Source organism: Alternaria dauci, chromosome 10 (assembly GCF_042100115.1).
Source record: "Alternaria dauci strain A2016 chromosome 10, whole genome shotgun sequence".
Lineage (NCBI taxonomy): Eukaryota > Fungi > Ascomycota > Dothideomycetes > Pleosporales > Pleosporaceae > Alternaria > Alternaria dauci.
In genome coordinates, this window is record NC_091281.1 from 661509 (window position 1) to 676715 (window position 15207).

The window sequence follows — 15207 nt, forward strand, 5'->3', positions numbered from 1 at the left end:
TACGTTCGACCGTCCAACGACTGTTAGATTTGGAATTGCGTGGTGAAAAAAGGGCTTACAAAGATAAGCCAATGAATGGTCGAGGGAGAGCGGTGACCAATCACAGACAGGAACGTGGTGAGGAGTGCGTATGCCTCCATCGTCCAGCTGAGTGGTCAAAATAGAAGTTCGTTTGAGATTACGCCGTGTAGCTACTCCACGGCAGCTGGGAGTGGAACCATGTGGGTGTGGGGTGTAAGGCGGCGGCCCTTCTGCCCTACTGTAGAAGCTAGTTGCCGGTAGCCTTCCGCAAACCGAGCCGGCCCATTCGGTCCACAATCTCCATTCGCTCAGCCGCATTGACCAGGTTAACGGTCGAGTATTTGAGGTGGCGATGCTCCTTCAGTGGACTGAGCTGGAGGCATACTCTTTGTGTGGGTTTCGATTCAGACAAGGTCCACGTCAGGATATCATGTTGTGTGGACGCTCCCTTCTCGGTCGCACAGGACGTCCGGATGATCTCGGAATGTTCAAAGACCCGTTGGAGCTTGATTTTCAAGAAACTGACCGCTTCTCACCCAGGATCTAGTCCTGTCCGTCTTGCTTTGACACATGACCTGCTGTCAGCCTATAGTTGACTTTCCTCCGACTTGCCGATGCTGCAAATGCCTTCGCAAACGTTTCCGCATTGTCTCCCAGCTCAAGTGCGGCTCTGAACTTGTAATTCTCTCCATGCCGTCATCTGGGCAGGTTTGGGCGGGCCCGTCGGGGTGGGAGGGGACATCTGCACATCGAGGGTTGTTTCTCGTTTCGAGCTTGGATATCAGACATATCAGACGGCTGGTACGTGTTAGCACGAACAGGTCAGAGAGCACGTTCCAAGCAATTCAACGCAGGTGGAAGACAAGTAGAGGCGGCAACGAAGCTCGCCTTGGGCTTTTGATACCAGCCCTAGCTTTACTCCACCGATTGAGCCGTCTTCCTATGCTCTCGCCAGACGTAAGTGACTGCTCTTCGTGAGAGTCAGGTAAGGGGCATCCGAAGAGGCCGAATTGCTTCTGAAAGGGTCGCGCTTGACGATACTCAGCGCGTGTATGCTCACGCAGCACATGGACGCGAAGGGTCTTCAAGAAGGCACATCGAGTCTGGATAGCAGTGTAAGCTAGTAGCGTTCCCTCACTGAGCTCGCTGTCATCCACAGATGGGGTGAGAGGGGTAGAACGCGTCGAATGCCGTATCGCTCGCGTGGAAGGGCGGCTAGCTTCATCTCCACTTAAACCCCGCCCGACCCCATGGCTAATCGCGTCGCGACCTAGACATCGTCGCGCGTCCATCATACCCCGCAAAATGAGCCGCTTCGATACGCTGCCACCTGAGATCCTCTTCAACATCCTCTCCTACACGGAGCCCATCTGCAACCTCACCCTGCCATCCTACCCGCTTAATGCGCTCGCCGCTACCAACAAGCAACTCAACGCCGTGGTAGAAGAATACGCGCGCAACCTCCTCAAACGCCATGCCGACATTGTGCCACCGCGCAAAGCAAGAATCTTCACATGCCGCCGCAAATGGCTAGCGGAGATATGTTATTTCTGCAAGAAGGCCAGTAAAAGGAAGGCCTGTCTCTACAAGACACTCGCATGCTGCTTCAAATGCGACAAAGTCGAGTTTCCAAAAATGGTACATATCCACCGCCTCTCTCTTGCTCTCCAACTTGTCCAGAACAAGAAGAAGACAGTAATGCTAACCCCCCACACCCGCACAGACAATGACCCAAGCCATCAAAGAAACCCGCCTTTCAAAACTCGACCTCTTCACGCCATCCCCACTCCATCCCACGCTCCCGCCCCTGCCAACCGGTCTCTACCCCTGCATGGGCGGCGTCGCAACCATGCTCTCTACGCCGCACGTCCAAGCACGCAAAGACTACATCCACGCGCGCCTTGGCTCCAAGGTCCGCGACAACACATACATGCGCTCCCGCCCCTCCATCCACGAGCGCATCATCAGAGGCCTGAACATTCAGTACATTGAAGGGGACGGGTGGTGGGCAGCGCCGCACATGGAACCCGAGGAATTGCGCGACGGGGATAATGGAGAAGGAGGGGGCAGGTGGAGGCCCACGGGGCCGTATAGCCTGCACAGTGTGGAGGAAAGGAGGAAGCTTGTTGAGGGGAGGTGGTTACAGAGGGAGTGGATGGATTTGGGCGTGGGGGCGTATGAGGACTGTATGAGTGGGGTGAAGAGGAGGAAAGGGAGGGTGGGGGTAGGGTGGAAGAATAAGGGTGGTGATTCGAAGGAGAGCGCGATTGCGATTGAGTGAGTGAGGCGGTTCTAGGGATGTTTGGGGAGACGATGGTGGAAAATAGTGTGTCGCTGTGGCTTTGGACGCGTACTGCGGAGTAGTGTAAGAGGACTTGAGTAGCAGATTATGCGCAGATGTACCTGTTCCTTTTTATGATTACATTAGCGGTGTCTCCTAACGGTCTTCCTAACGTTATCGACTTCATATTGGCGTTCATGTGTTTGGCCTATCAGATGATGGCGTTACTATACGAAACGGTCCCGGCTTTTATGAACGCATGAATTAGATAGACTAGAAACTATGGATGTACACATGGCATAACGACACTTCTTAATCTTGATTCAACTCTGGCTTGCTGTAGTACTTTGCTTACAGTGAAGTTTAAACAAAGTCAACAGAGGCTACTTAGCTGAGACATACATTGCCTTGACGTTGTGATGAGGAAGAAGATAAAGTAAAGTCACTTCTTCAGGGCTCCTACACATCTGCTTGCGGCATTCAGTAAGTGAAAGTGACATAGGCAGCATTCTGTAGTAAGCACTCGTGGAAGATGGAAACATTGTAGAAGAAGCATCAAGCAATAGGCAATCACCAAAAGACATTCACATCACCAAAGAAGAACATGAACAAAATGTTAGAGACGAAGTGAGTTTGATTGATTTGAGGATCCAACTGCCAACCACCCTTCCAACCTTTCCTTGAGAGACACTTGTTGTAACCACCAAGCTTGGAAACCCATCAAGCTAAAAGACTTGCCAACCCGACCGACCAACCACCAAAAAACTCAAACATAACCAAAGACCTCCAGATACCACCAAGGCCCATCCAAAGTCCATCCAACTAGTGAGTTGAGCAGTATCATCTTCAGCCAACACCACACCAAGACATTCAACCATCCCAGGGGCCGCAACACCCTCAGAGAAGACAACAAGAGGCCCGGTTTAGCGCAAAGCACCATTGACCGTCTTTCCTCCAACCTTGTTGCTCGATGCATGTCGAAATGGTTGAAACGCCCAATGTGTAAGTGTTGACCTCCAATGACACCAATCCAACACCACTTTATTTTTCTGATCCAAACCGCAACCAGCTCAAGGGCCATCCATGCAGCCTGACCTGCATCCCTGTGCCACAACTTGACTTTCCATGCGCAGTGTATCGTATCGGTATCGGGAGTGGTGTGAGACAGTCGACAGTCGAAGCGGAGCCGGTGCCAGAAAGGTTGGTGCCTATGCCGGATTGCCGTCGGTGCGATGTGTGTCGGATGTTGAAGTGAGACAGACCGAAGGTGACATGTGTGTCAGGAAAGTTGAAGGTCGAATCGAAGTGAGGTATGGATGTTGAACCGAGGCGGGTATGTGAGGCATGTGTAAGGCGGTGATGTTGATGTTGATGAAGGTGAGGCGAGGCTGAGTAGTGGAGGAATAGTGGAGTCATCGAGACTGTCGACAGTAGTGTGGAGGTGGAGGTTTAGTTGATGATGAATGATGTCATACATCATGAGATCTTGGCCAATGTTTGAAGGTGGTAGAAAAGCATAAGGTGAAAGTGAAGGAGAGAATGGATGCTTCAGAAGATGCGGCCATGATGCTGAGAATCGACTTGGTTGAGAAGGTCGATCTCATGGAGCGAGTTGAGCGAGTATGGAGAAGGAGCGACGGAGGGGGTGGGAGGAGGGGTTTATATAGACAGGAGGGGGGACCGGCAGATCCCCGGCAGTCGGCTAACGGGCCCGGAGAATTAACCAAGCGGCGTGGTCTGTGGGTAGTTCGTTGCCTGGAGAAGGTTCCAGGCGCGCGATTTGGTGGGCGGTGTTGGCGCGTTTGCAGGTGAAGGCGGCTTTTGGAGCACGAGGTACGACAGCGAGGCATCTGATTGGCCTGCGGGGTCGGACTGGCGGCGAGAAGGTTCCAATAGACCGGTGGTGACGGCGGCTTAAGATATTAAAGTGCGTGGTGAAGGCGAAAGTGGTGGATGCTCCTGATGACCTCCGAGGTGAGCGAGGATAACAGAAGGTGAGCCGAGTGCACGCATGTATGTCAGCGGAAACTCGCCTACGAAGAGGAACACGAAGAATCTGGACTAAGGTACTGGGTATATGGATATGAAAGTGACAGTGAGGATGGAAGCGATAGACAGACAAGGAAACAGGCGGCAGAATTAACGAAACGCTCCAGTAGATGCGACAAAGTGAAGAAAATGAAAAGCAGAATTCTGTGTTGCCAGAAGACTTGGAGCCGGGAGAGTGACCTTATATATTATCCTCGCCGCTGATCCACCAAGCCACCGAGAAGCAATACCGTGGTACGGCCCATCTCATCCGTGGTACTGCAAACGACTCATAGACAACGAGCTACTCACTCCTTCTGCACTACCATCGACTCCATGGTTGAGATATAACGATATATACGGGACAACCGACGATTCGAGTCGAAGCAGGAGTGCAGCTCCAGATTAAACCATGCTAAAGGCTCCACTCCATCTCAAGAGCTGACTGCCGGCAAGGCAACCACGTTAAGCACTTCCAGGTATGCCCAGAGCCGTCTCTTCAACTCAGCTTCCTTTCCAATCACCTTGGTCGATGTGCTGTGCAATCCCTTCAAATTGGCTGCTTCTGCCTCGTCCTCATTGGTGACCTCCTCTCCAGCCTCGACTTCGCCCAAGCGGAGCTCCACTCGCCCGGCCATATCCTTCAGCGGGGCCAGTGTCTTCTCTTTCTGCTCCCACTCAGTACCACAATCGGGCTCATCAAACGATAATGTGATGACTTCCAAGCTCTTGGCGTTTTCTAGCAGCAGCTTGACCAGGTCTGCAAGCCATCCGTTGACTCGATACGGCCAGCGACGGGATTCTGTAGCAGCCGATGGGATCAACCACCAGCTCATCCTTACATGAATCTTTTTTGCTCTCTCAACGGCGCTGAGCGAGAGTGGGTCGATGCTCTGGAAACATGGTATTTGCTGCTGAACGAATCCCAAGGTGACGGTTGCGAGGAAGTAGGCGCGAATCTCGTCGCAAAGAAAACGACAGGTAGCAAGTAGCGCCGTTGGCGGGCCGGTCCTATCGATGGACGCGATCGGCATCGTGCGGAATGGATAACTTTTGAAGTCCCAGCGACACAGATGATCGTAGATCTCGTAGCGCAGTTCTATAGGAAGTCGCAGGAGCGGACACGATGGAGCGTCGGATGCCATGATGAATAAACGCTGAACAGGCGACAAACGGAGTCGAGACACGTTTGGTAAAGGAATGTAGACAATGATATTCAGACGTGGTTGATGGTGAAGTGTACAAGTGATGGACTGAGTTCTATGGAGATGCTGATGATTTAGGCACCACGCTAGCGACAGATGGAAAGAGTCATTGGATGCGCGAGATGGCGTCCTCTTCAACAGAGGAGAGATAACATGTGCATTCGAGGTGTGGCACAATTCAAATGCACAATGACGTAACAACTTCGCCTTCGCGGATGCCTTTGTAGAATCAAGAATGCTCTACGTCCAGATGTTCGTTGATATCGGACTCGGCCATTTTCATACTGCAGATCGGACAGTCGACAAGTAACTTCTTCTGGACGATGGGATCATGGTGCTCATTCGCTCGCGGCCGTTTCTGACCAGCTTGGGGGGACGTTGAGGCTTCACTCTCTCCTCCAATGACAATGGGCGTAGCAGAGGTTTTACCCTCCGCCTTGACGTCCTTCTTGATCCAGCTATCCAGCTTGTTCTTCTGTCTTCCCGCACGCTCTCTGGTGCTCATGGCCTCTAATTGCTTTTTGGTCGGCGCCGGCTCTTGGACTTTCTGGAACGTCCCCCCACACTCGGCCTGATGTCTCGAGTACCACGTGTCACCCTTGCCGGGAGCTCGGTTCATGCTTCGCTTGACAAGGCCAAAGTACGGGGGCTGGCTCTTGCAAGGCCCGTCGCACTGCCAGACGTGTGTTCGGTAGCTGTCGACTTCATCGTGGAAGGTGTGGTATATGGTGACTTTGTAGTTGCCGTGGTTGTTTACGGCATCGGCGAGTAGCTGAAAGCCTGCACCGTGACCCGTTCCATCGTCTCCGCGCGAGTGCTTCCACGACGTGGTGATGAAGAAGTAGGCGTGAATCGACTCGTGTAGCAAGGTGTTGATGGTGTCGGAGCGTGGGCGGTACTGCAGCAGAGGCGTCGACAGCTTCAGACGGATGCGCGTGAACTTTGCGGTCTTGGGGTCCTTGGACAGCTCGCAGATGCCAGCGCACTGTGTCTATTGTTAGCCGCCGCTGTCTGACACGGCAGTCTAGAAGCGTGTGGGGCAACGGTCCAGACACAGGGCCGGCTTCAGAAGTCGTGGATGAGACGGTCGCAGAAAGCAAATGATGAAGCGCAAAGAAAACCTACCAGAGTCAAGCGCGGCGACCAGATGACTTGTACACGTGAGAGGAGCAGCTTTCGGAAGTAGAGAACATCATACAGGGCGAACAGCTCGTGGATGTCGACAAAGGGCTCCCCATTGTGCAGAATGGCATTGATGCTCTTCAGGGCTTCGGCCTGCTCAGAGGACAGGGCGTCGAGCGTCGCAACGGCCGCCAATGCAGCGTCCTCGTCGGTCACGGGCATGGCCACACGCGAAACATGGCCCGGCGCGTTTAGCAAGCCAGGGTCATTTGAGCAAAAGGGAGATCGCCAGGGAACGTGTTTCGGGTGAAAGTGTGGCGGATAGGGCTGCAATGCACAAGCACAAACCCGACCTAGCGGCTCGGGAATGATTGATTGCTTGATACCACCCACACCCAAGAGTCGAGCCTTGTCGTCTGTGCCCCTTGCGTCTTCATAACTTGCAATATCCGCCGTGTGCTTTGTCTACCCCTGAGGACGTGGCATTTTTTGGTCGTCTTTTGCAGCTTCCCACGCGTACAAAGAAGCGTGGGGCGACGAGCACGACAAGGGCACCATCTCGCCATATGACGCAGCATCTCCACTTGCATAGGAACCCATGCACGCGAACAGACGTCCACGACGCATAACGTATTCACACACATAGCCATATTTCGTCGACGACGGTGACGACTGCTCCTCTCCGCACAATATTTGTTCCGCCACTACACGAATGGGCGTTCTTGTGGTCCGACTCAGCAAACATGGCGGCCATCGACCCCCCACGCGCTGTTGATCTGGTGCGGACAGCTTCGCAGAGCTCCACCATGTCGAACCCACGCAACCGCAGCATACAGCGCATGCGGCCCTCGAAGCGCACCTCAAACACGTCTCTCAGCCGGAGTCGCAGCAGAGCGCCCTCGCCCGAAGTCGACACCAAGAGCCTGACGTCATTCCCCTCACTGTCGCCTAGTCCGGGGACGTCGCCGGCACAGTCGCGCGTAAACGGCTGGTTCCGCTCAACACCACAGCCCGAGGAAGGTGGCAAGGCTGCAGAGAACAAGACGGTTGCATCGCCGGATACGGTCAAGGCAATCCCCCCACCAGACCTCACCAAGAGCACTACGCCCGTGTCGACCGTCAGGAAGGTCACCAAGTCGACACAGCAGATCGTAGGCAGTCTGGTCGCTGCCTCGTCTGCCACCAACGACCGCTCAGCCCTCTTCGACGACACGCCCACCGAGTCGGCCAAGGTCCCTGGAAACCTGCACTTTGCGAGCGACGAGAGCATACAGGATGCGCTGCGGCAGACGGGCGCCGTGGCCCTGGTCAAGCAACTCGCTGGGGACCTGGCCCAGCGCGATGCCCAAATCACCGCCCTGCGACGCAGAGCCGAGGAGCGCGAGCGCTTGCTGAGGAAGATGCTGCAGGAGTGCGAGGTCTCCAACATGGACATTGAGAGCCGGCTGCGCGAGCTGGAGAAGAGCAAGGACCAGGGCAATGGCCTCACCAAAACGCGCACGAGGGGCGACAGCGCTGCGACTGGACTGCACCCCGACGACCCCATGGAGGACAGACTGGCCAGAGCCATGCAAGACGAACTAGCTGAGCATCCGGACGCGCTGGGCATGGACACGGGCGCTTCAGCGCCACAGGCAGAAGTCATGTCCATCACCTCAGCCGTATCGGAAACGCCAAGCAAACAGAACTGGAAGAATTTCATTTGGACTGGCACGAGCAGGAAGAGCAGCCGCGCTCCCTCTGTGGCGAGCAATGTGGACAGAGAGGCAGAGACTCTGGGCTATACCCGCTCGCGCGCATCTAGCGGAGCAAAGCCGCCGCGAAAAGCCCTCGCCAGCGACCTCTTCGTGCCTCCCACGGGTGCTGTGCCTGCACTGCGCAGACTCAACAGCCAGGAGCATGCTACAGACGCGTCGCGTAGATCGTCGTCGACGACGTCATTGGCAAGTTGGGCCTTGAAGATGGTGGCAGGCAACAACGCTGCAAGCCCCAACAAGGCCAATACTGTGCGAGGCCGCAAATCCACCGTGTCTGATGCTGTCGACCGTGCGCCTTCTATCGACTCGACCAAGACTGCACAGTCGGCAAAGTCGTCACTAGCAAGCACACAGAGACGAGGCCGTGCTTTGGGCCCCAATGGAACTATCAAAAGCACCACGTCGGAGCAACCCAAAAATACATCCAACGGTCTCGGTCCGACTCAGCCCACCCGCGGAATGAGCAATCTGGGGCCTGTGGAAATGGACCGAATCCTACCAGAGGACTCACGCCCGCCGACACTCGTACAGCAGCACAACAGATTCGTCGGCAGCAGCGAGTATTTGACTGATAGATTCGGCTTCATCTACGACCAGCGTCGCAAGAAGAGGCAGAGCGAGGCAGCAGCTGAGCTCATTAGGCAGAAGCGCAGCAGCAATGTCGAATCACTCGGCGATGGCAGGACTGCACTCAACCATCTTGCCCTGGACGAAGATCCCGAACATGCAAGTCCCGCTCCTGTCGACCAGAACGATGGCACCACACGCCCATCCAGCTCCGACTCCGACAACCAACCGAGTCAGCCAGCTAGCAAGACCTGGGCCGACTATCTGAAGCTGGCCACGCATCCAACAGAGCTGCTGTCACACACGCCAGCTGCAGCTGCCATTACCACAGTAGAATCTGCTGAAGGCGAGACGTCTTTCAAGATTGGCCAGAACCAAATCACATTGATGAAGCGAGGATCCGTGCCAACAACAAGCGTCAACCCGGAGCCATCACCATCACGCATTGTGTCAGGCAACGCAGAGCTTTCCGTCACAAGTACCTCGCCAGCCCCATCAACACCCATTAGCCAATATCCGCCGCAGCTCGACCCCGTCCAATCCTTATTGGAGCAGATGAGTGAGCTACACGACAATCTTCAGAGAGAAAGGACTGTCAAGTGGAATGACTTCTTGCGAAAAGTACGTGCGCAAAATAAGCGCGAAGGCGATGTTGCCAGCACCGGCGAGAATGGCAAAGCCAATGCAATGCCTGAACAGTTCCTCGCCGATGGTGAGTTGGTAGGCATCGCAGGCTTGGGTAACAAAGGCAAGATCGGGCGTGCCAAGTGGTTGGAATTCCGTCGCCTTGTTCTGGGTGGTATACCCGTCAACATGAGAGCTGCGATCTGGGCTGAGGGAAGCGGTGCGCTGCATCTGCGCATGCCGGGCTACTACGAAGACTTGGTGAATAACGGCGAGGACGACCCTACCATTGCAACGCAGATTCAAATGGACATCACCCGCACCCTTACCGACAATATCTTCTTCCGCACTGGTCCTGGTGTACAAAAGCTCCAGGAAGTACTCCTCGCTTACTCCCGCCGCAATCCAGAGGTTGGCTACTGCCAGGGCATGAATCTGATTGCTGCATGCCTCTTGCTCATCATGCCCACCCCAGAAGATGCCTTCTGGGTTCTCACTGCGATGATTGAAGAAATCCTGCCACAGCATTATTATGACCAGCACCTTCTCACCTCCCGCGCCGATCAATCCGTTCTTCGCTCCTACGTCAGCGAGATCCTACCCCGGCTATCAGCTCATCTCGACGAACTAGAGATCGAGCTCGAGGCCCTGACCTTCCAATGGTTTCTTTCCGTCTTCACGGACTGTCTCTCAGCCGAAGCACTTTTCCGCGTCTGGGACGTCGTCCTCTGCATGCACGACGGATCTACCTTTCTCTTCCAAATCGCGCTCGCACTGCTCAAACTAAACGAAAAAGCCCTTCTCCAATGCGATACTCCAGCCGGCGTATATCACTACATCAATCATCAGATGACCAACCACGCCATCAGTATTGATGGCTTGATTCAAGCATCAGACGCTCTCGGAAAGGTCATCAAGCGCAAAGACGTCGAGGAACGCCGTGCGAAAGCGGTTGCACATGAACAAGAACTTATGCGACAGAGAGAAGAGGCGAGGCAGGAGCGCGCAAAGAAGAGGGCTAGTAAGGCTTCGACTGATAGTGCACCGCTGCCTACGCAACCAGAAGAAGAGACAAAGTCTCTCTCGGCTAGTCTTGATGCCGAGTTGTCGATGCGGACGAGCCCCATGGCCACGCCGCTTAGCAATGCGAGTAGACGCTCTGAAGAGGAAGAGGACGCCGACTTCATGAACCAGACTCTGGAATTGACAAATCGGACACCAATGCCCATGGACGAGGAGTTCATGTGGCGCGGCTAAAACAGTTGGGTCTTCACATTACGTCTTTTTTCTTTTGTTCTACACATTGCATTGTCATTGGAGTTTACTGGGCACCATCATTATACCCCCCGCTGCTGAACCGCTGAGATTGGATATTCTGGACATGGATACCCCTTTCTTTTTCCTTTCTTTTCGCTCAGCGCATCTCCTCTTTAACAAAATTGGCGGGTTTATCGTTGCGTGGACCTGGGTTGCGAGTGTGCGTGAGATGAGCCATAGATACGAAGATGAATTCTAGAACATACTTTTTAATCCTTGTCTTGTGGATCCGTAATGTCAAAGTTCTCCAGTCTGAGAATGCCCCGATGGCTGGACGTCTGGTGGCCGCATCTGTTCCCTTTCTATCAGATTCGAGAGCGAAGCTTGGATTATTGCGGAAAGGTCGAAAGGCGTACATGACATGCACTATTCTGTTTCAGGTTAGCGGCTATCTGGAATCTTGACTCCTACGATCCCCCGTTGTTGCTCACATCCACTCCATGCCTTGACTCAAAACGCAGACACTCTTTGACACATGGAGAGCCGATTACATCGCGTAGGCATTTGAACCGTTAAACGTTTTTCCCTTTCTTTACATATCCACCTTCTCATTCTGAGTTCGACTCGTCTGACCGACCAATAAGATCATCGGACAAGGACTCCATGAACCCCGATTGCAATGGTCCTTTTACCTTTGGGGATGAGTGGAGAGACACGTTGAATTCTCAAACTGGCACATTGGTACCAACCGTTGCGCCCAAGCTTGGTGGACGTTTCTCCAGAAATGTACTTCGGATCTTGAACAATTGGCTTGCGCAGCATAAACAGGACCCATACCCCAACGACGATGACTTCCATGTCTTGCAAAGCCAGACTGGTTTGAGTCGAAAACGGATCACCAACTTGTTCGCAAACACGAGACGCAGGGGCCGTATGCAATGTGTGAGGCCGGCTTCTCCGCAAGTGCGTGGCTCGCAGACAGATCCTGTTGATATCATTCCTCGGCCTGGGACGCCAGCAGTAAGACATAGAACGAAGTTCAAGGGTCCGCTGCAACGGTAGGTTGACTCGCCGCCAGAAGAAGAAGGGGCGGCGATGAGACATATTGCGCAAGCGATAGCGTCGGGATCAGGAGCTTCTTCGTGTATGTTTACTACGCTGCTACACAGTTTTCTAGTCATCACTAACATCATCATCTAGTCTGTTACGATATCCGAAGCCCTGGGTCCAACGATAACGATGTCTGGTCATCTCCCTACTACATATCCTCTGCGAGCAGTGTTGGCACGTCCGACTCGGGATCCCTCTCCTCCCACAGAAGTACGCGCGCCTCAAGACGAAAACGCCGCCGCCCACGGGCAGAAGTCAGTTCTGTTCAAGCTGTGGAATACACATACCAATGCACATTCTGCACCGAAACGTTCAAGACAAAGCATGACTGGCAGCGCAATGAGAAGTCGATGCACCTAGCCCTCGAGCAATGGGTTTGTGGATCAGATTATCCATTGGCGGAAAAACCTGGCACTGCAGGATTATCTTGTACGTTCTGTGGCCAGATGTCGCCCGATGATGCGCATATACAAATGCACAATCCTCTGGCGTGCAGCAGACGCGACTTGAAGGAGCGAACATTTTTGCGCAAGGACCACCTCACTCAACACTTGAGACTTGTCCATGAGGCTAAATATCGAGAATGGTCTATGCAACACTGGAAGATATCGAGGCTTGATGTGCGATCACGATGCGGATTCTGCAATACATGGATGACTTCGTGGGGAGAGCGAATCGATCATCTAGCCGAGCATTTCAAGTCGGGTTCTACAATGGCAGAATGGCAGGGCGAATGGGGCTTCGACGATGATGTTCTCAAGTGGGTTGAGAACTCCATACCGCCTTGTGAGTCCTGCGCCTGTCTAACTTGTGAACGTTTGTGAGAACTGACTTTGCCATGTTAGATTTCATTCACTTGGAGCGTCAATTACCATTTCCAATCAAGGCCAGTGATGCCTTTCACGGCCTACCCGTCGACGCATATGAGCTTCTCAAATCTGAAATGGAGATCTTTAGGCACGACTGGTATAGCAGAACCGGCATGATGCCGACACATGACGCCATGCAACTGGAAGCTTGTCGAATCATCACCGCATGCGAACACAAGGCCGGAGAAGACTGTCCGACTTTGACCTCGACAAAAGGTGACTCTTGGCTCCGCGACTTGATCATGCCGTCTGAGGATCTGGCCAGGGAAGCAAGATCGAGGCCAATGGAGCTATCATGTGATGGTGAAATCTCCTGCTTGAAGATCCATGGGCAGCATAATCTGTTTGCAAAATGTCCACTTGAATCGCAGCTTCGGCTGTTCGTCGAGTTCGAAAGACTGATGGATGTTCACGTAGACGACGTGCACATCCAGAACGAGGCTTGTGAGATTATCCGGCGCATCGAGGAAGATTCGCTCACTCCGTCTGAGAACTTCGCGAGTTGGATTACCACACTTATGCGTTCCAGCACAGGTTGGCTTTCCAGATTTAAAGAGCGCAATGGCATATCCAAGAAGAACGCAACGAACGATCTGGTATCGGGTCTGAGCTTGGAGTCATACTCGAATCACAATCTTCCATGGTCACCGCCATCTTCACTATCGCCATCCGCGTTCTTCCCAACAGACTATGAAGCCAACTCATCTGTAATAGATCCAGTCCAAGCAGATGATATGCCTGCCGTTCCAACACCCTCGACTAACTCATTCGACCAACAGAACCTGGCCAACTACCATCCAGAGGATGCAAACTTTTTTCGTGGATTTGTGCCAAATTTGAAACGTTGGGTGGCAGTTACCATGTGCCCACAGAACCCAAACTGCCATATACCGTCGGATGCAGAGATACAGCATCAGGCTAGGTGGTTACTCTACAATGGAGGAGATGCGTGGAATCAAACGCCTGCAGATTTTGTGGAGTGGCTAGAGTCTTTCAAGAGACAGGTGGGGATCCCAGGTTGAAGGCTACGGACATGGATGACAGATAGGCTTCAGAGCGACCGAGACGCTCGTCACGATCGGGAAGATGTTGAGCGAATAACTGGAGATGGTAGTGACGGATCAGTACCGCCTGGAAATTCGATTACTGGGATAGCCTGGGCTCTGGTGGGCTTGAATACCCCTCCGGCTAAACAAGAATCCAAGGACATTGCTAGTTCTCGAGCGGAGGACATTGAAACCTATGCAGACGAGATGTTGTCCTTTGCATGCACCATTCCATCGCTGATCTCACGCACGCCTATCTTGTTAGTACTCTCGCAAGTCAATAGTATATAGTTTATTGACCGAGGATATTGCTTCTATAGGCGTACATCGCGGCACGTACATGACTGCTTTAAGGTACATGTATCAGCACGGCCGTTGGCACTGCAAGACCATTGTCGACCAGAGCTTAAAACCACCCCAAAGTCCTACCAAAGCAGCTGACACCCCCCAATGCAGCGCTGATACCAGTGAGTAGTACAAGCGGCCCATACTCACTGGCATACAACCCCCTGCCTCCAACATCCCCCGCTCGGAGCAACGCCTCACTCATTGGCCCACAAGCAACATTTCCAACACCCCTGCCAGCTTCAAGCACCACAAACACCATCATTGAGTTTGTGCCCTGCTCCTGTTCTTTCAGCGTTCTCATGACACCCGCCCACGTCGTCGAATAGCTGCCCGCAAATAACCCATATACAGCACAAAAGACGAGGAGAAGAGACAGATTGGTAGAAAACCCCCAGAGAAGGAAAACAAAGAGCGTAGATTCAACAGTGGATACAAGAATGCATGTCGTAATGTGCCAGCGATCCACGATTCCACCCATAAATATCCAACCAAAGACAGCGGCGACGTTGATCAAGATGAGAGTAAGAGCAGCCACAGGGCTCGATGCGCCGAGAGCTCTAGCGTAGCTGGGGAGGTAGATGGACGGGATAAAGTAGCCGAAGCCCTCAAGAACGTTGCCGAGCTGGAAAAGGAGGAACGACTTGTTTCGGAAGAACGCCATATCGACCTTCCGGTGGTGGGTGGCTTGCGAGACGGGAAGGCGCGGCTTGAGATATAGAGTCAAAGGGACGGTAGCCACGAAGAGAACAGCTGCCCATACACGGAGAGTAGTGCGGAAGCCGTATCTACCGAGGAGGTATTGCAGTAGTAAGGGGATGATAATGCCACCGATACCAGTGCCAGCCTGTCGCAGAGTCAGCTGACGAAGAAAAGCAACGAGCACATATACCAAGGAGAAAAACAATACATGAGAGAGCTTCGTGGGAGCAGACATACCCACATAATACCAAAAGCCAAGCCCTTCTTTTTCAC

General features: G+C 53.4%; 4 protein-coding genes across 4 annotated transcripts; 2 read left to right on the forward strand and 2 right to left on the reverse strand.

Annotated features, from left to right (window-relative positions):
• Window positions 1–1326: 1326 nt before the first annotated feature.
• Window positions 1327–2302, forward strand: ACET3X_009635 (uncharacterized protein; the record flags this gene model as incomplete). The annotated part of the gene is made up of 2 exons (XM_069455772.1): window positions 1327–1659; window positions 1745–2302. 2 exons carry the CDS (start codon window positions 1327–1329, stop codon window positions 2300–2302), a joined length of 891 nt encoding a protein of 296 aa, XP_069302468.1.
• Window positions 2303–4764: 2462 nt separating this feature from the next.
• On the reverse strand, window positions 4765–5475 carry ACET3X_009636 (uncharacterized protein; the record flags this gene model as incomplete). The annotated part of the gene is made up of 1 exon (XM_069455773.1): window positions 4765–5475. One exon carries the CDS (start codon window positions 5473–5475, stop codon window positions 4765–4767), a length of 711 nt encoding a protein of 236 aa, XP_069302469.1.
• Window positions 5476–5764: 289 nt separating this feature from the next.
• On the reverse strand, window positions 5765–6879 carry ACET3X_009637 (uncharacterized protein; the record flags this gene model as incomplete). The annotated part of the gene is made up of 2 exons (XM_069455774.1): window positions 5765–6520; window positions 6661–6879. The coding sequence occupies 2 exons, from the start codon at window positions 6877–6879 to the stop codon at window positions 5765–5767; spliced, it is 975 nt and encodes a 324-aa protein (XP_069302470.1).
• A 521-nt stretch (window positions 6880–7400) lies between these two features.
• On the forward strand, window positions 7401–10862 carry ACET3X_009638 (uncharacterized protein; the record flags this gene model as incomplete). The annotated part of the gene is made up of 1 exon (XM_069455775.1): window positions 7401–10862. The coding sequence occupies one exon, from the start codon at window positions 7401–7403 to the stop codon at window positions 10860–10862; it is 3462 nt and encodes a 1153-aa protein (XP_069302471.1).
• Between the last annotated feature and the right edge of the window lie 4345 nt (window positions 10863–15207).